The sequence below is a fragment of the Panthera onca genome, chromosome E1 (genome assembly GCF_046562875.1).
Source record: "Panthera onca isolate mPanOnc1 chromosome E1, mPanOnc1 haplotype 2, whole genome shotgun sequence".
NCBI classification, from domain to species: Eukaryota; Metazoa; Chordata; class Mammalia; order Carnivora; family Felidae; genus Panthera; species Panthera onca.
Window position 1 is genome coordinate 36,708,664 of NC_138352.1, and position 19,847 is coordinate 36,728,510.

General features: G+C 56.7%; 1 protein-coding gene across 3 annotated transcripts in view; it reads left to right on the forward strand.

The window, feature by feature from the left end:
- The window catches only part of RAB11FIP4 (RAB11 family interacting protein 4), a 124,244-nt gene extending 104,600 nt beyond the window's left edge, over nt 1–19,644 (forward strand). For all 3 annotated transcript variants that reach the window (XM_060646724.3, XM_060646725.3, XM_060646726.3), the window contains 12 exons: nt 2,037–2,266; nt 4,083–4,277; nt 4,825–4,959; nt 5,304–5,339; nt 6,523–6,622; nt 6,890–6,993; nt 8,164–8,304; nt 9,948–10,029; nt 10,511–10,648; nt 10,732–10,890; nt 11,929–12,072; nt 13,249–19,644. In XM_060646724.3, coding sequence (XP_060502707.1) covers nt 2,037–2,266; nt 4,083–4,277; nt 4,825–4,959; nt 5,304–5,339; nt 6,523–6,622; nt 6,890–6,993; nt 8,164–8,304; nt 9,948–10,029; nt 10,511–10,648; nt 10,732–10,890; nt 11,929–12,072; nt 13,249–13,365 — 1,581 coding nt within the window. In that variant the 3' untranslated portion in view covers nt 13,366–19,644. The remainder of the gene's footprint in view (nt 1–2,036; nt 2,267–4,082; nt 4,278–4,824; nt 4,960–5,303; nt 5,340–6,522; nt 6,623–6,889; nt 6,994–8,163; nt 8,305–9,947; nt 10,030–10,510; nt 10,649–10,731; nt 10,891–11,928; nt 12,073–13,248) is intronic.
- The last annotated feature ends 203 nt before the right edge of the window (nt 19,645–19,847 follow it).

Consider the following 19,847-nt stretch of genomic DNA (forward strand, 5'->3'; position numbering starts at 1 on the left):
AGCAGCCTCCTCAGGACCCCTGCTGATGGGGCTATGAGGACAGCATGGGCACTGGTGGCTCCCGGTCCAGTCCTGCCCTGCCCCTCTCTCCGGCGGGGCCCTGGGTAAGTCACCTCACGTATGAGAGGGGAAAGGAGACCCAACTCCTAGGGCTGTGAGGACCGGAAGTGGCCGAGGACTCCTGTAAGCCACAAGGCAGGCGTTCCCAGCGAGTGCCAACCCTCCCCTGCCCTTGTGGCTGGGAAGGCAGAAAGCTTGCAGGTGAGGGAACAGAGCACGGCCCTCCTCGGTGAGCCGTCTCCCTCCTGCCTGGCATCTCTCCCAGTTTCCACGCGCTGAGCCGAGGAGTCTCCTGCTGTGGGTCGGAAGTGGGCAGCACGTGGGGGCTGCAGCAGGTGGAATGCCTGGGCTTCATAATTACTGATCTGTCCCTACGTGAGACTGAAGCTCCAGGAGCATGGGTTGCATGACTGATAGACGGAACCGAGCGTGTGGTGGTCAGAGGTAGGTGGGGCGACCTCCGCCTCCTGGCCTAGAAGACTCCTGGCAGGTGACTCTCTGAGCCTCCATGTCCTCGTTGGTAAAGTGGGGCTAAGAATCGCTATCCTGAAGAGCTGTCCTAAGGCCAGATAAGATTACGTATTCACTGTCCGCTCTGCCTCCGGAACTTAGTGGCTGCTCGGGAAACATTGGCTTCCCTTTGTTTCTGCTGGGATGCAGCCTCGGGCTTGCGGACGGAGAGCTTGCTTTGGGTGCAGGATCCGACGCGGTCGGGAGCCCTGTGGGATTGGGTTGGTGACATTCAGGTGGAAAGGGCCGTGTGAACACGAGGGTAGTTTTAATTACGCAGCCCCTCGGCCTCCACAGCCAGGGGGGCCTGGCTGCCTGGTGCCGACTTTATTAGTGCAGCCGGTGCTCCGCCCGAGTCCTGGGACAGGCGGGAGCCAGGCTCATTAACAGCCATCTATTCTTGGGCCAGGGTGTCTACAGCAGCAGGTGACGGCATACTTCTCAGTGGGCACAGCCAAGCCTGCCGCTGACCACCTTCCTTGGATGTCCCCAATCCTGTTCTTGTCTGGGGTGCCTGGGGGCTTTTCACAGCCTCTGTTACTGTTCCCCTGGCTGCAGTCCCGGGGCCGCAGGGAGCACCTTCAACGCGGGCCACATGGAAGATCCTTGGGAGCAGTTTGACCTCTCGGACAGGAGCAGGTGGAAGCAGTGCCCCCTCAGAGGCGGCAGCCCCAAGGGTGGTTTTGCGGAGCGCTGCCTCTCAGAACGGAGCCAGAGCTCATAACCTAGAAGGTGATTTTGGCAAAAGTTCAGGCGGGTCTTTATCTCGTGCTGGCGTGGTGCTGGGCAGTGTGCTAGGCACCGGGGACCCACCCCTGCTCGGAACTGAAGGGCTCTGTGTCCTTGCTCCTCAGCACGGCCGTGGCAGGGCCAAGGCACGCTGTCCTTCCCCGGCTGGTGCCACGTTGAGGTCCTACCCCGTGACACAGTGATCCTGTAGGATTCCACAGTCATTCTCAGTTTACCGAGGGAAGCGAGGTTCACGGAGGTGATCTGATGTGCCCAGAGTCCTGGAGGGCAGGTTCCATGGTGCGTGGATATCCCTCTATCCCGCTGCATCAAACTCCGCTAGGTCGGGGTCGTCGTTCTTGGTAGCCGTTCATTGTGGCTGTGCCCTTAACTCAGTCACGAAGCCATCTGGCTCCTTGTGTGGGCTGTGATGGGGACCCCGACGAGCAAGCTGTCCAGGTGTCCTGAGCAATGTAGCCAGCCCAGCTGTGGCTCTTCTCCACGGATGGCTGTCCCCGGTGGTGCTGGCTCCTCACCGGGCTCTCATGAGGCAGCTGCTGTGAGAGGCCCAAGATGAATCACCTGCCGGGTATTCTTATTCTCAAGGTCCTGAGGTCTGGACCTGCCTGTGTCCCAGTCCCTGCCATCCCTGGCCCTGCCGACATCCTCGCGGTCTGATGAGGCACACTGAGCCCCGGGGAGCCAGCCTCACTCACTTTGTCCTCTGTCTTTCCCAGGGCAGCGAGGTGCCAGGCCCTACCTTTGCTGATGGCGAGCTCCTCCCCAGGGACCCCAGCTTCTTTCCCGAGGACGAGGAGGAGGCTATGACGCTGGCCCCACCCGAGGGCCCCCCGGAGTCAGACATGGACAGCCCCATGGAGAGCATGCAGAGCCTGGAGGGGTCGGTTGGGAGTCCTGCCGAGGAGAAGGACGGAGGGCTCGGGGGCCTGTTCCTGCCGGAGGACAAGTGAGTTAAAACTGTCTGGAGCGCCACATACAGGAAGGTGGTGGTCGTGGCCAACCCAGAGATTTGGAGAGGGAGGAGAGGGGTTCTAGTATCAGTTGAACCATATGAAATTGTCAATTCTTAATCATTTTTGACCTTCAAAAAAAAAAAAAGCAATTTCCTGTACGTTTTCGCAGGGCAGAGCTTCTCAGGCTCCAGTGGCTCTGGGAGTCAGGCTGTTCTCGGTGGGGTCTTTGGAGTAGTTCATCCATTTTGCTTCCTGGGAGCAGTGTGACAGCCGTACTGTGACCAGCCACCAAGGACAGCTGGTCAGGGACCACAGACCCGTTGTCCTTTTGGCTGGCCATTTGCCACTTGATCGTACACATTGTTCTTCGGGACCAGTCGCCAGGAGGTGGCCAGCAGGGGACGCTGAGGGTTTTAATAAAATGTATAGGAGAAAGAGCTGGAATGTGATGAATCCATCCCAAGGTGCTGAGGAGCCTGAGGGCAGATGAGTGAGTTCAACAACAACAGGGTGGCGGTCCCAGCAGACTTGCTCATTAGTGCCCTGTCATCAACCCAGTGATTCTCAGATAGAGACCAGGACTGCTCAAGGGCACGGTGGGAGAATTACGGCCTTACCCACTTCCCTGCTTCTTGTCCCCGGTTCAAGTTGCCCAGTTTTGAGCTCAGAGGCTCAGGACGTCAGAGAAACCCTCATTTCTGAGTAGCGATACGTAGACCTGGCCTCACAACCACGGACGGGAAGACCTATTTCGGCAGGTGACAAGCAGTGCTCGGTTCTCAGGTTGTGGACAGGGCTCAGCCAGCCCTGGACACTGTCACGGGCCACACCGTGGGTCACCCATGAGAGGCCTAGGGTCTCCGACCCATGTTCTCTGCAGTGAATCCCTTCTATAAACTGGGAGAAGCGCCTCATCTAGTAGCTCGTTGTTACTTATTTTAAAACTTCCGTTTCTTGCTAGAATGCAAGCCAATTAAACAGAGCTTGGAAAAGGTAGGAAAGGAAGAATGGCGGCGGGGGGGGTGGGTGGGGAGGTAACTCACAGTCCCACCACCCAAACCCAAGCTCTGTTACCATGTAAATACTTTTATGTCCTACTTTTCCTTATTCTGTATCAACCTTTCCTTTCTGTATTTAAATTTTATATCCAACTTTATATTAGTTTTTCCCATATTATTGCTAGTATTTTTTGCAGACCTTTCAACAATTAGATAACCCATAATTTGATATTTACTAATATATATTAAAATTTTACAACTGTAACTTAATCATTTAATTAGCTACTATTAGCAATATAGAATATATAATTTTATATTATACATCTATAACTTAAAAAAAAAATTTTTTTAACACTTGTTTATTTTTTGAGAGACAGAGACAGAGCATGAACGGGGAAGGAGCAGAGAGAGAGGGAGACACAGAATCCGAAGCAGGCTCGCAGGGCTCAAATTCCCAAACCGTGAGATCGTGACCTGAGCCAAAGTGGGACGCTTGACCGACTAAGCCACCCAGGAGGCCCCATATACTATGACTCACTATAACTTATTCTAATTTGATGTAGGGAAACCGTTCAGTTGTAAGCAATGTTTTGTCGCTGTAGAGAAGCATCGGTTTGCGCACCTCTTGTGCAGAAACTGTTTCTGTGGTGAGACACTTCCCTTAGGATGAGGTCCCCAAAGTGCACTTGCCAGGTCAGAAAGCACACACTCGGGCTTCTGATCTCTGTGGCACCAGTTGACCTCCAGGAAGGTCCCCGGCACAGGCTGTGGACGGGGCTGTGTTAACAGACAGCCCTTCTGTAACACCCAGGTCCCTGGGCCACGCCCCATCCATGACCACGTCGGACCTCTCCACACACTCCACCACCTCGCTTATCAGCAACGAGGAGCAGTTTGAAGACTATGGAGAGGGGGACGACGTGGACTGTGCCCCCAGCAGCCCCTGCCCCGATGACGAGACCAGGACCAACGTTTACTCGGACCTGGGATCTTCAGTGTCTTCCAGGTGGCCCTGTGGTCTGGAATGGCAATTTGGGGCCCGGGAAAAGCGGCCGGACCAACCAAACCTCATCCCAGGGCGGGTCAGAGGGCAGAGTCCTAAGCTACCTGGGGTCTGCTCCTGGAGCTTGGGGGTGCTGCCTTTGCACCCTGATTGGAGGTTCTAGAATTCCTCCCGCCTCCTTCTGGCTTGGGGAAGAAACAGAATTAGCCCACCTGGGAGGCTGCAGACTCAGGGGTGTGTGCTGTCTTGCTTCCTAGAACCTCGGTGTCGAAGGGTCCTTCTAGGTGACCTACTGTGATACCTTCCCCCACACCTAGTCATTACTCACTCTGACGTTAGCTCTCCATCGCCTTGTCTGTGAAATGGGTACTGTTCATTGGCCTTTCCTCTGAGAGTATCGAGGGAGGGAGGATCTGTTGCTGTATTTCTACTTCCTCTGCCCCTAAGCACACACACAAAAGGTTCCCAGGCATTGGGGAACCCAGTCAAGTAAGGATGGGGTAGGGCACCAGATTGGACAGCAGAGGTTGATTTCTGTCTCCCGAATCAGTGCGGGGCAGACACCCAGGAAAATGCGGCACACCTACAACAGCGAATTGCTGGATGTTTACTGCTCTCAGTGCTGTAAGAAGATCAACCTGCTGAATGACCTGGAAGCCCGACTGAAAAACCTGAAGGCCAACAGGTGAGGCCCCCGGGACCCAGCAGAGGGATGGGCGGCCAGGGCTGGGGGTGGGGGGTGGGTCCAGAGGGGGAAGCGGCAGGCAAGGCGGCCCCACTCTGTCTTGGCAAGTGAGGGCCCTGTCAGGGTGGGATTGATCTTAGGGGGCTTGCATTTTTCTGCAAGAGGAACCTCAGGGTGCTTCTACTGAGGACCCAGCTGATTAGTGAATTCCCTGCAGCGGGCGGGACAAAGCCCCGTAGTGCACCTACTGGTATCTTGCAGCCAAGGCAGAGTAAGGAGTGGACTAGAGCCCCCTCTGTTCAATGACTGTTTTCTCTCTCCCTCCTGCACCCCCACCCCTGCAGCCCTAACCGGAAGATCTCTAGCACGGCCTTTGGACGGTAAGACCCCCCCACCTTGGGAGGAGGGGTGGAATACTGTCTCCCTTTCCATGCGGGCAGCCCAGACCCAGCCAGTGCCCGGTGCCCTGCGTGTGCTCAATGCACAGAGGGAAACAGAGACCCCCAGGAGTGCAGGCAGAGCAATCAGACCTCTACTTCTGACAGGGAGGGGCCGCCCTTGCCCCTTGTGGCAGTGGAGCAGTCGGCCTCTGCAAACCCTTAGCTGTTTCCGCTCCAGGCAGGTGCACCAGGGAGGCCCCAAGAGACCCGGCGCGTCTCACGGCTGTTGGTGCCCTGCCCCGCACCCTGGAGCCGGCAGCTGTACCAGCAGATCCTGGGGATCCCGCTGACCGAGACTGGGCACAAGTGTGCCCCATTGGAGCTGGTCACTTTGCTCCGGGTTAAATCCTCCCAGCTAACTTCCTGGGACTTCCAGGCTCCCGCTCTGGATCTCGGGATCCAGGTTCTCATGCACGCTGGCCCGGGTCCACTCCCAGGGCCCTGGGAGCTGCCAGCAAGTGCCCAGACTCTGGCTCAAGAGCAGGAGTGGGACGGAACAGGCCCTGGGTAGAGACCTGGCTGCTGCCCGGCAGGGAGCGGGAAGGGGGAACCTCACCGTGGTAGCTGGGTTTGCCTCCGGCAAGTCTTTACCCATTTGCAGACCGACCCAACCCCCTGCCCTGCACAGTCTAGGTGGGTCTCCTTCCCGTTCCCAGGGTCCCCAGGGATGCATCGGGAGCCGGTTTGGTGGAGGAATTGAGTCTTGCTGGGTGGCCTCAGGAGGCCAGGACCCTCTGCCAGGACCATGGAGCCAGTCTACCTGCAGTGGCTGGTTTTGTAGCTGGAGGGAGGTGGTCGGGGGCTCATGTGCCCACTCTGGTCACTGGGTAGTTACTGGCTCGAACACCGGCATGAAAAGGGTGCTGAGGCAGCAGGCCAGACCCGTGATGGACTGTCAGGGACTCTGGAGGGGTGTAGCGGCCCATCCGCTGGCCTCTGAGCTGGGTGACCTCTTGAGTTCAGAGGTCAGGCAACTCTTCTCCCCTGACTGGGTGAGGACAGCCTCCTTGGAGGGGTCCCTGGCCTTCTCCCCAAGATACTGGGTGCTCTCAGCCCATAGCCCAGTGTGGACCCCAGGCCCTGGAGGGCCGGCCTCTGCAGCTACCTCCCCCCTCCCCCGCAGGCAGCTCATGCACAGCAGCAACTTCAGTAGCAGTGATGGTAGCACTGAGGACCTGTTCCGAGACAGCATTGACTCCTGTGACAACGACATCACGGAGAAGGTGGGTCCTGAGTGGGTGGAGGACAGGCTTAATGTGTGTGTGCTCCCCGGGGGTCATGGGGAGCCCCCCAGCAGCTATCTGGGGACTCGGGAGACAGAGACCCTGTCCTTGCCCAGGAGTTGGGGGTAGGTGGCCCCGATAACGCGGACACGTATGCGTGGGGACCCTCACGCTCACCAAACATGGCTTCTGTCCCACGGTCTCTAGCTTCTCGGTCCTGTGGACTCCGAGGTTTCCTCCACCCCCACCTCTGCCTCCCTCTTGCAGGTGAGCTTCCTGGAAAAAAAAGTGACAGAACTGGAGAATGACAGCCTGACCAATGGGGACCTGAAGAGCAAGCTGAAGCAGGAGAACACACAGCTTGTGCACAGGTCGGAGGCTGGGGGGCTGGGCCCTGGCCATGACTCGGGAACGGGCTTGGGGAGGGCCCTGAGAAAAGCTGGGGAGGTGAACTGCACATCTTGTCCTTCCTCTCCGAGAGGCTGTGATGTGTCAGCCCCTTGCTCCCTGGCTGTGCCCATGCAGGACGCACAGGAAGACTGGTCTCTGGGGACTCAGAAACAGTTCGGAGCTTGACCTTGACCCCCATATCTGCAGCCCCAGGGTGCGTGTAAGGCAGGAGTTGGGATCCACTCCCGTATTTCTCTGTCCTACACTGATGAGAGTCTGACACCCGCCCGCCCCCGACCCCGTTTCTGGGGACAAGCTCCGCAGAGAGAGACGCTGGTGTGAGTCGGGCTCGCACGTGCTGCTAGCGGAAGGGTCCGGGCATCGCTGCCCCTCCTCCCGATGGGGGCCCGCTGACCCTGAGTGCAGTGAGGTAGTGCATGTAGCATGTAGTTGTCCTCACGGGGTGGCATGAGATTTGGTAAACTGATCCCTGCCTAGGGTCTGGCCCTCAACCTTGTAGGACCGAAAGATGAGTTCTGGAACACTCCAGAAGGGTAGCCTCCTCAAGGGACTATTCCCAGTGAAATGTGCCCAGACTGATAGGCCAGCTAGGCTGCCAGTGGTGGGGTTAGAGCGTGCCCGGTGGGACCTGGCCCCTTCCTGGGTCTTGAATGTTCAGGGCCCCTATCCAAGGACATGCGTGGTTTTGGAGTCAAGGTGCCCAGTAGCTGAATTACTGGTCAGAGGGGTAGGGACCAGGGAGGAGGAGAGCGGGAAGAGAAGCCAAGGCCCGAGGGCTGCTTCACACAGCCGTGCCGAGGCCTGCTGTCCCTCCCCACGCCTGGCTGGGAATGCCGCCTTCTCCGTGCAGCCTCACTCCCCTCTGGGCTGACCGCCAGGCGCTCCCCTCCCCACCCTCGCCCCGTGGCGTGCGTGGCTCGTACACGTCTCCTTACGTGCCGTGGCAGCCGCATTCATCTGTCAGTGAAGCTGCTGACCCACAGGTCTGGCAAACGCATCGCCACTTCCCGCAGCAGAGCTATGACGGAGCCAGGGTCTCGGGGCCTCCCGTAGCCAGGGGCGGGGGCAGGGTGGGAAGACACCACGAGAGCTGGCCCTGGACTGGGGCGCGCGCCCCTCTGTCTCCTCAGGGTGCACGAGCTGGAGGAGATGGTGAAAGATCAGGAGACCATGGCCGAGCAGGCCCTGGAGGAGGAGGCGCGGCGACACCGTGAGGCCTACGGCAAGCTGGAGAGAGAGAAGAGCACGGAGATCGAGCTGCTCAACACCAGGTGGGCGCCTGCTGGGGACGGGGCCGCCTCAGAGGCGCCCTCCACTCCTGGTCCGGGCCCGTGGGACAGGCACCATCCCCGTGGTATGGATCGGAAAACAGCCTGAAGAAAAGCCCCCTGTTGTAACAGTTCTCCTCTTGATACCTGAACACCTGGACATGCTTGCTGGGAAGTATATACAAGAACCTTCTGGTAGCATTATTTCTACTAAGTACAACTGGAGACAGCTCACAAGTCTGTCAACAAGAGGATAGGTTAAAAAACTGTGGTCTTGCCCCTATTCCTGGGTTGGGTCTAATGTCCGGGCTCGGAGCTCCCCCTGCTGTCAGTCTCCTTGACCTTGAACACCTGGGTGCACCGACCCTGGGCCCCTGGGTCCAACGTAAATGGAAAAGCAGGGCCCGGTTTCTTTTGGGCTTCTGGGCCGCAAGTATAGCTGCTGGAACCTGAGGCCGGTAGGGAGAGGAGTATTGACCTGGGAATCTGGGTTGCTTACCCTTTAGCTCCGTGACTTTGGACATCCTGTGTCATTTTCTGGGCCTCAGTTTCCCCATCTGTCAGTCCTCCCTCCCAGCCCGACAGAATGACCGTGAAGGCAGGTGGGTTGCTACACATCAGAACAGTACACACAGGTGAAGACTGGTGTCCCAGGGCTGCCCTCCCTAATGACCCAGGCCAGGGAGGCCACTGGGAAGCTACCTAGGCCCCTGGCAGAGAGAGCAGTGGAGCCATCACTCTAGGAAGGAAGTAACAAGTATGAAGGAGAGGGAATGTTCGGCAGGAATCGGTGGCAGAAATGACCCTGTGCTGTTCCGGTGCCACTGACAGCCCAACTCACCTGCCCTCTTTTCAGGTCATTTAAAATGACCTGGGTATAGGGGCGCCTGGGTGGCTCAGTCGGTTAAGCGGCCGACTTCGGCTCAGGTCATGATCTTGCGGTCCGTGAGTTCGAGCCCCGCGTCAGGCTCTGTGCTGACAGCTCAGAGCCTGGAGCCTGTTTCAGATTCTGTGTCTCCCTCTCTCTGACCCTCCCCCGTTCATGCTTTGTCTCTCTCTGTCTCAAAAATAAATAAACGTTAAAAAAAAATTAAAAAAAAAAAATGACCTGGGTACCTGGGCTGTGTCTCCTCATGGGATCCTGTTAGGACAGCCCCCTCTGGACACTAACACAGAGGACGATGACCTGTGGATGTCACAGGCAGCTGCGGGGAGGGCCGAGCAAAGAGCCTGGGAGAGACGCTGGGGGGAGAAAGAAACGCAAACGCTGTCTTTGCTTTCCAAGCGGGAGGGACCTGCCACCACCAGCCACAGGAGGACCTTCTCTTTGTTTAGCAGAAAAACGTCCTCTGTGTTGTTTCAGGCTCTAAGGACACATGTGGAAAAGAATCCTATGTTCTTATTCACAAATGAGTGTTTCCTTTTATCACAAACAGAAGGATGGTAATTCGGTGTCCTTCCCAGTTTGCCTTGGATGACAGGAAGCTCGAAGCTGTATTACCCATCTGGAACAACTAGTCATATTCTCTCTCTCTCTTGCTTTCTGGTATCTTCCCTCCTCCAGGAAGCAGAGAATCGCTGTAGACTGTCCATCCGTTGTAAGATAACCTCCGTTTCTGACATGTTTGTCTTTCTCCTTTTCCCAGGGTGCAGCAATTAGAGGAGGAAAACACCGAGCTCAGAACAACAGTGACCCGGCTCAAGTCACAAACAGAGAAGCTGGATGAGGTGAGCAGCAGGCCTAGGAGTGTCCCTCAGACTCCGATCTTGAGCTGAAGCCACAGAGGCGGTGTTGGCCACAAAGGCCTCTAGTTGCTAGTTTGCCCTAACAACAACAACAACAAAATAAAGTATGAATAGTAATTTGTCTTGCTATGTTTCTGATTTTCCAAACTTTTTTTACAGCGAATATAATTTTTTATATAATGGGGGGAAGTAGTAATAAAAAAGAGAGAAGGAGGCTAGCTTTTGTTTGGCCGCACCTTTGATTCAGGTTTCATCTGGCACCATCGAAGGGCTTCAGAGGCCTGTGTTTCTAGAATCCTAAGGGACCCGGCTGTTTCTTTAAGCCGTGACTCGAGGGCTGTGTTCAGGGGGGCTGGTCGGACTGCCCGCCTGTCCAGGTGGCTGACCCGGAGCCCCCCGACGTCCCTGGGGTGTAGCGAGCCTCTCTGGGCACCGTCCTCCCTGACCCAGTCCCCCGATCCAGGAGCGGCAGCGCATGTGTGACCGGCTGGAGGACACCAGCCTGCGGCTCAAAGATGAGACGGACCTGTACAAGCGCGTGACGGACAAGCTGCGGCAGAACCGCCTTGAGTTCCAAAAGGAACGGGAGGCGACGCAGGAGGTGGGTCCCAGGCCGGAGGGCACCGGGCACCGGGGCTCCCTCCCGTGGCCGAGCTCCCGCCAACCAGCCCCTCCCCCACACAGCTCATCGAGGACTTGCGGAAGGAGCTAGAGCACCTGCAGATGTACAAGCTGGACTGCGAGCGGCCAGGCCGGGGGCGCAGCTCGTCCTCTGGCCTGGGCGAGTTCAACGCCAGGGCCCGCGAGGTGGAGCTGGAGCATGAGGTCAAGCGGCTCAAGCAGGTGGGCCCCGCTGGACGGGTCTCCCGCATGGGGCCCCAAGCTGCAGCGGCACCTTCCCACACCCCTTCCTGTCTGCTCCTCTCAACGTCCCTGCCCGGTGGGGCTGCCCGTCCCCACCCCACAGCTCAGGCAGGGCAGCTCACCTCTAGGCCACACTTGATGCGGATCCCGGGGTCTCTCCTTGGAGTCCACACAAAGAAGCAGACCCCACTCTGCTGTCCTTGCCGATGGAGTGGAGGAGGAGACTATCCAGCCATGGATGAGGGTCTGCTGTGTTGGGTCCTCCCAGAAGCAGACCCGGATCCCAAGGTTCCATTTCAAATGGTTCCCGGGAGCATTCCCATGATGGGGGAGTTGGGGGAAGTGGGATCAGGAGGGGCAGGGACCAAGGGAGGGTGTGATGGTGAGTGAAGCCCCCTGTTCAGCCCAGCCCGACATTCGGGGGTGGGAAACTGCTCTAGAAAGTCTACTCCTGCTGGCTTCACCAGCATCCCACAGCGATCCGAAAACCCCAGCCCTTTCTCCTGCATGAGGGCACCAAGTCCCAGGTGTGCGGTTAGTTAGGAGACTTTAGGCAAAAGCTAGCACGTGGTGCTGGCACGTGGGGTCTGGGCAGGGCCCTGTGAGGCCACCTGTACTCAGGAAGAGTTCCCACAGAGCAGGATTCCTGAACCTCGCTACAGGAGGAGACTGGATCCAGCCTTGCAGCCCGGAGACCCCAAAGTATCAGGAGCTCCTCTTCTGGCTCACTCACCCCAGGGAGGAAAGCGTGGCCAGGAGCCCTGCCCTTATCTGGAAACTTCGTTCCCCTGAGTGGGCCTATAACTCTTCCTCAGGAACCTGTGACCTCCCAGGACCCAGCCCTTCCCCCGAAGCCTGGCAGAGACCACATCACCTATGGGTGTCTTTGAGCTGGCCTGACACACACCTGAGAGAAGGGTCCCGGTGGCAGTCAGGAGACTGTGAATGCAAAGAAATGGGTTCTGCTGGGTTCTGGATGCTTCTGGGAGCTGACATTGCTTTTGTCCCACTCCACAGGAGAATCATAAGCTGCGGGACCAGAATGATGACTTGAATGGACAGATCTTGAGCCTCAGCCTCTATGAAGCAAAGAACCTCTTTGCCACCCAGACCAAAGCCCAGTCTCTGGCCGCAGAAATAGACACGGCCTCTCGCGATGAGGTAATGTGCCCTCTCATTCTTGCTTGGGAGCCTCGGCCGCTCCTCTGCAAGTCCTGTCCCGCACCCGTGTGCTGTGATGATAAGTCCCAGGCTACCCCGAGCAGGGGAAGCAGACCAGGGCCTGTGAGGGTCCCCGTCTGCAGCCACCTGAGTGACCATGCAGAGTGGTGAGGGAGTTAGAGCATTTCTGACTTCCTGCATGTGCTGGGGGGAAGCTCTGGGAACAGAGTGGAGTTTGAGTCTTTGCTCTACCAGAAACATGCCAAAATGGCCGGCTGATCAACATGTCTCTGTCAGCCCGTAGTGCAGGAGAAGCTAGAACCCCTCTGCCTCAAGCCAGGAGGGGAAAGACACTAGCGTTTCTTGAGCACCTGATTGTAGTGTGTCTTCATCTTCTGACAACTCAAAGGCTTCCTGGACATTTCCATGTTACAGATTGGGAGGCTGGGACACAAGATCACCCAACTTGTGGAGGGAGAAGGACCCAGGTCTCCAGAACCAAAGTCCGTTCTGCCCTACCACCCCACACCAGGGTGTGCTTCTAAAAGATCAGGCCTCCAAAATACCCAGGTTACATTTGAACATGAATCATAAGACAGTCACTGAACCCTTTATCCTGTACTTAAGACACAGAGTTAAGTGCTGACTCCTAGCCTTGGGGGACTCCCAGCTGAGCTGGTTACCAGCCTCCAGTCTGGGGGCAGATGTGGCATTTCAGTGACCTAAAGGACACGTCGGGAATGGACCTGCACAGGGGCAATGGCAGGGTCGGGGTGGCGAGGGGACCGTTTCAGGTAGAGGAAACAGCTAGAAGCCTTACAAGTCTTAGGGCCCTGGGACTCTGGATGTCATTCTTGATTGCAAATGCCTTTAGCCAGTGTTTTCAGCCTGTACCGAGCAGTTGCTCATACTTGGGTCCCTCCACAGACCAGTTGGATCAGAATCCCTCGGGGCGGGGCCTGGGCGTCAGCATATCTCACACACCTTACTGTGAGTTGTCACTGCTCTCGCTGGTTTCTGGCACCCAAGTGCTGAGGTTGGTCTGGGGGCCTGCCTTGCCCAGGTGTCCCGAGCCCCTCTGTCCCGGGCCCTGGCTCATCACAAGCTGGGGATCCGGGTTCCACCTGCACTCCAGCCCGGGCCCGGCCTCTGACCTGCCTCTCCCGTTCCCCCCAGCTCATGGAAGCCCTGAAGGAGCAGGAGGAGATCAACTTCCGGCTGAGGCAGTACATGGACAAGATTATCCTTGCCATCCTGGACCACAACCCCTCCATCCTTGAGATCAAACACTGAGACGAGGGCTGGCTGCAGAGCGGCCTCGGGACCCTCCCAGCCCTGGACCCTGGGACCAAGGCGCAGACCCCACTTGAGGATGCGGCCCAAGCCAGGCCACACACACACACACACACACACACACACACACACACACTGTAAACATCTCTGGCCACCATGTCCTGTGTACTGATGCGTATGTGGGGAAGCCGCTCACACAGCAAGGGGTGAGCGTGGGGCTGTGAGTGTCATCTGCACAGTTACTGCCCGTGCACTTTGCAGTCCCCTTGCAAGAGCGGATGGTCCTGGAGGGTGGGAGGGGCAAGGTCTGCTATCAGGAGTTACTGTAATAACAAGAACTGGAAGACTGTGTTTCAGGTACTGGATGAAAATGATTCTACCTCTGGGGATAAGGATTTAAAGATGCTCTAGTGAGACAGGCTCTTTTCACCCCACCTCTGTTCCCTCTGGGAGTGGGAGCAAAATTATGGTCTTTCCCAGGGGTTCAAATGCCTAACGGCCACATCCTCCCCAGCCTCTTTGGCCACCTTTCAAGCCTAGGTGCTCAGGCTCAGAGAGGAGGAAGGGGCCCTCCCAGAGCCCCTCCCTGGCCAGCAGCCCCTGTGATGCCTGTGCATGGGGTGTCCCGAGGACTCAGGCTTGCAGGAGAGCTGGCATGGGGCAGCCTTCGTTTGAGAAGTTCTTGGTATTTGGGGGGTTTCCTGTACACTTCCCCATCCCTGCCTGCCTGCCTCTTCCTTTCTGGCTTGGTTGTTTTTTGGTTTTTATTTTAGAGAGAGAGTGCGAGTCGGGGAGAGGCGCGGGGTCGAGGGTGGGGTGGGGGCGGAGAGAGAGAGAGAGAGAGAGAGAGAGAATGAATCTTAAGCAGGCTCCACACTCAGCATGGAGCCCGACGCCAGGCTCAATCCCACAACCCAGCGATCATGACCTGAGCTGAAATCAAGAGTTGGACGCTCAACTGACTGAGCCACCAGGTGCCCCTCTTTCTGTTTTATTGTTAAGACCATGAAAAATGAGCGGTATTTAACTTGAGTGTAAAATGAAGGGAATAAAAGGGGGTGGGGAGTGGGGGGCCAGGGGTGTCTAAGGCACGTGTTGGCATTGGGTGACAAAGACCTTAGTTCCAGGGAGGAGCGTGGTCCCATTCCAGTCTGTTCCCTCCCCGTGGGCTGCATTTCACGAGAAGCATGGATGGACAGTCCACAGGCGGGGAGTGGGCCTTGCTTACCTGCTCCTGTTCTCCACACAACCCAGTGATGGCAGGCCTCAGGTTTGGAGTTTGGGATTCTGAGCTCTGGGCTTGACTCAGCTGGGTAGCGAGGCCCCCGCGTCTCACCTTTTGGAAACTCTCCTATTCAGTTCTCAGCCAGGAGAGGTGTGCTGGTGAGAGACACGGGTGAGGAGATCACAGGGAAACCTTCGTCCTCCGTCCTTGTGACACATGGTGGAAATTCTCTCTCTGGATTTTTTTTTTCTCTCTCTCTGGATTTTTAACGTGATCTTTTGTTGTAGGCAGCTGGTACTTTGAGTTTTCCAGTTTGTCTCAGTTTTATATGGCTTGTGATTTGTTTCGTTAATCCACACATATATAAACATGTATGCTCTTGGTTTTTTTTCCCCTGCAGTTTGTTTTCTTCAGCAATTCTAGTGTAAGAAGGAAAGTTCAGGCATGTTGGGGAGGGGCAAGAAGGGGTGTATGCAGAGAAGCGGGGGCAGGAGAGGGTGAAGAGGGGATGGGGGAATTGGGATGTATGTTCCCTGTTCACGAAGGCAGGGCTGTGGCCACCACCCATCTTCATTCCGTTCCAGTCAACTTTTGCTTCTGTTGGATTTTGTGATTTCTTTTGAAGCATAAGTGTGGGGTTTGTTTCATGCTGCAGATAACGGGGCTGCGTTGGTCTGATCCAGGCCTTTGGGGGTCACCCACCGCAGGAAGACTAGGGCAGGGAGTCTCTCGACCCCCGAGGGTGCTGGTCTCCTTGGGCTCCTCTAGGGGTCTGAGAAGCAGCAGCAGTGGAAAGAAGGCCTGAGGAGTGAGTCTCTTGAGAATTTGCTAATGGCCCCTAATTAAGGGAAAGGAAAGAAGACGTATCAGGACTTGGCTTTGGTCTGGATTTGACACCAGGAGGAGTCCTACAGAGGCCAGCCAGACCAAGGTCCTGGGCTGTGGGAGACTCGCCCCAGGGATGAGCATTTTATATGTAAAACTTTATATGCTCTTTAGCTGCTTTGATCTGGAATTCCAAAGGGCCCAGAGGCCTGGGTTGCACAGTCACACGGTCACTAGGCGGGAAGGAATTTCTGCCTTGGTGTAAAGGCGCGGAAAAAGCGGTCTGCCAGCAACATTCTGCCACCTCCTCCCTGAAGGGGGCGCCATGGGAGCGGCCTCCCTGAGGACGCCGCGTCTGAAAGGCCCCAAGGGACCTGGTGCTGTGCCTGGGGTCTCTGGAAAAAGGGCGGACTTTAAAATGAGACTAAACTCCACGCAACCCAGGTCTCGAGTTAAATCCAACCATCTTCAGCCAGAGTACGTCTCATAAAACCCAGACCGTCTAATTGGCTCTTAACGATCATGTAGCGTTTTTAACTGCTCTTCCCTGCTTGAAAGCTCGCCTGAGGGGGGCACATGCCCCAAGGGTCCCAGCCCCATGGGCCCTGCGAGGCACCGGCGGGGCAGACCCTGCCCCCTTCCAGTGTTTCCCCCTACTTTGTGTGTGGTCTGGTAGAGCGTTACACTCTTCTCTCTCTCCGTACGGGGGGCTGCTAGGTAGCATGCACGGTGCCCAGCCCAGTGTGCATTTCAGGCAAACAAAACAGAACTCGTAGGAGAAGTATGTTCCCTGCAATGCCTGGAACATATTTAAAATGGAGAGAGTTTTAAAATTCTGATAACTGGGTGGAATCCACAGAGGTTCTGACTTCGTTGGTGTGGAGCGTGGCCGCCGAGGCACCGGAATGTTTGAACAACTCCCCAGCTGACTGTAATTTAACTGGGTGCCCCTATGTGGGTTTTGTTTTCTGTTTTCGCTGAACCCGGCCACCTTACCAAGTAGCGATTAGTAATAACTTGTCCAAAGTTTAGAGGTGTTGCGGGGGCGTGGAGAGGGGTTTCTGCAACAGATTCACGTTTTACTCGGCAGTTGGCTATCCTTACATTCAGTTGGAAACCAGACAAAATTTGCTGAATCGGCAAGTGAGGGTTATATACAGTATCTAATAGAAAAGGAGGTACTCTCTGGCTTAGCTAGGCCTTACTCTGTGGGAAAGTATAAGAAATAAAGTTCTAGTAGAAAAAAAATTTTTTTAACTTTGAATTGGCCAAGTTACACAAATTATTATGTTTTTTTATTAGAGAGCAGGGGAGAGGGGCAGAGGGAGAGAACGAGAGAATCTTAAGCAGGCTCTGCACTCAGCAAACAGCCCGACTCGGGGCTCGATTGCATGGCTCGTGACCTGAGCTGAAATCAAGAGTCTGACCTTCAACCAACTGAGCCACCCAGGCACCTGTAGACACACACACACACACACACACACACACACTTTTTAATTTGTAGATTCTCTAAGAATGGCCAGAGGGAAATTCCTTTACCTTGATTTTGTTTCTGACCTGTTACAAATACAGAGCTCAAGAATCTCCGAAAGCACTTGGACCTGAAACAGTGGTTTTCAACTTGGGTTGTGCATTGAAATCACCTAGGGAGATATAAAAACTTCTGCCTGAGCTGAACCCTGCCCCTCCTCCCATCTCTGCCCCCAGATGCCAGTGTAATTGGTGTAGGTGTGGCCCGGGCACGCAGATGTTGAAAGAGCTCCCCAGGTGACACCGACGGGTAGCCCCAGGTTGAGACCCCTGCCCTAGAGGGTTGCTAGCCAAGGGTAGAGGAAGCGGGTAGAGTTGGTCGTCAGGTTTGTTAATCCAGGTGCTGCGTTAACAGTAGGGTGTCAGTGGCTTTGATGGATGGTGAGAAGCCAGGAGATCCCTCGCCCCAGGATGGGAGGCCAGGTGCCTTCAGGAACTGGTGTGCCCAGCTGTTCTCGTCACCCTGGGGGTTAGCACACCTGAGCGGGCAAGTCTCTGTCGGGTGCCCGTGGGGTCAGGCGCGGGCCCATTCTGGAGTTGGGGTAGAACAGAGTCAAGGGTCGCGGAGGGGCTGTCCCCCGGAAGGCAGCCTCCTACTTGCACACCTGAGCAGGAGGAGACACTGGCGCTGTGGGTTTTGCCTCTGACCTGTTTTCAGGCTGGGTGGATGAGGGTCACCCCAGCGTCTCCACTTTCAGCACCCAAACCAGCACACCCCGGCCCACGTCCAGGAGGCTCCAGGTGCTGGTCTGCTGGATCATCTGATTCCTGACCCAGCCAGGTCCCGGTGGTCAGGAGGGCACAGTGCGGGCGCTTTTGTTCCACTGAGGGACTTAATGGCCGGCAGAAACTGTATCGGCCAGTGGGGACTGGTGGCTCAGGGCGAAACTAAGCCCGCTTTTTGTGCTGTGGGCACGTGTGTTTAATGCATTAGCAAATTTAGCAGGGGAAGTTTGGGAACGGTCGCCACGCCAAGAAAATGACTGTTCGCCTGGCACGACCACAGCGACTCTTTGAAAGGGCTGAGGAGGGTTTGGGGCTGAGGGCTTCAGTGCTGGCATCCTCCCTGGCCGGTCCTCCTTGGGGACGGAGGTCAGTCCCTGTAGGGCGATGCTTCAGGCTGGTGGAGACCAAGGCCCATCTGCCCAGGGGCCTCAGGCCAGAAGGGCCAAGTGCTCCCTGGTGACTTCAGGCAAGTTCCTTCTGTTGACCTTAGGGACCTTCAGGTCCTCCGTCCTGCTCTGAATCTGTGCGCAAAAGGTCAGGGAGCAGGAGAGGCTGGCACCACGGGCCAGCCCGAGCTGCGTGGCAGCACAGCTCTAAGGCCCTTGTGCCGCCCACCTGAGAACATAGGCTGCTTTCTGGAAAGGTTGGTTTCTGAAAGCATAGACCCTGGCGAAGCGGTCTGACTTTGGTGCTCCGACCTTGTAGGCTCCTCCTCCTTCCTTGTGACTGTAACCCGCCATCTGCCCCCCCCCCCCCCCAGCCACCCGCAGGAGGGTGGCTGAGAATGGTGGGAGTTAAGTGCTGTTGCCCCGGGGGGGACCGCACCTCCTACCGGGACCCTCTGCTTTGCTGTGCTGCACAGGCTGTGTTTTGTCTGCATGGTTTGGGGTCGCTGTCCTTGTGCCTTTTTTTCTTCCCTGTCACCACTGTACAGGATTTGCCATGTCCTCACTGCCCCTTTTCTACATCCTCGTGTTTACCCTGGTCCTTCCCGAGCCCTGTAAATGTGTACATAGCGTCCCACTTGGCGTCCACGGGGTCTGCTCCCAGGCCAGGCCTCCCAGCACGTTCTTCCACACGTGCCTCCAGGTTGCTTGCTCAGCCGTGCAGGTTTGGTAACTTTGTACAGAACTCTTTTCATTACGGTCTTAAGCTCAGGGGGCTCGAAGTCCTTCGTCCAGCCTGCAGCTAGTTTAGAAGCCTTGCACACCAGAAAAGGGTCACTTTGTGTAAAGCACCTTCTCCCACAAACGTCTTCCCGTATTGGTGTCAGTATTTATAGAAAGCAGAGCGCACCTTTCTAACCGTGGGGTTCGGCCCAGGGCCCCCACAGGGACGTCATGGGTCTGCGGCAGCACCCCTGGCCCCCAGAGGAAGCTCCAGCTGTGTGTGGCTCCCGGTGCTTGGCACTGGGCTGGGTTCAAGACCACCACCATCTGGTGTCTCGAACAGCTTTGGAACACCCAAGTGGGCAGAAGAGGCTCCTCGCTGCTGCCCCGGCCTGCCATTAACTGCCGAGCTCTTCCTCATCTGCCCGAGGTGCTCAGACCCGAGTGCCATTAATTCCCCGACTGCTGACCGGACTCACTCTCGCCCACGGCCTGCTGGCTCCCTCCGTCCTGGCCCTTCCTGCTTTCTTGGCTGGGCCTCCGGGGGCCCAGATGGAAGAAGCTACATGTATGGCCTCGTGCCCAGGGGTTTGTTAGACCGCTTTGACTCTGGGATTCCCCTTGGGTCTCGCCCCAGGAGCCTCCCTCTGGAAGTAGGCTTATCTCCGGAGCTGGGGTGAGACCACCTCCAGGCCCCAAGGCGGGGAGAGAGGGGTGAGGCCCAAGGCTGCGTCCCAGGGCCCCAAGCTCTCCACGTCCTACCTGCTTCTAGCCAAAAAGGAGCAGGCTGTCAGAGGCAGGCTCCTTCAGGAACTCTAATGTACAGACCAAGGTGTAAATAAACAGTTTGCTTTTCTTGCCTGACTTGACGGTGAGTTTCTGTGGTTGGGGGAGGGAGGGTGGAAGACGGGAGGTCTGGTTCTGGGGCTCCAGGGGACAGACAGTGTCCTTTAGGAAGAGCAGGCCCCACCCTGCATACCAGGGGGGCTGGCGCCATCCTCCAGGGGCAGAGCAGAGACCCTTGTTTTGGCCTGCTGTCCCCCGGAGAGGTGTGGCTCCCAGAAGCC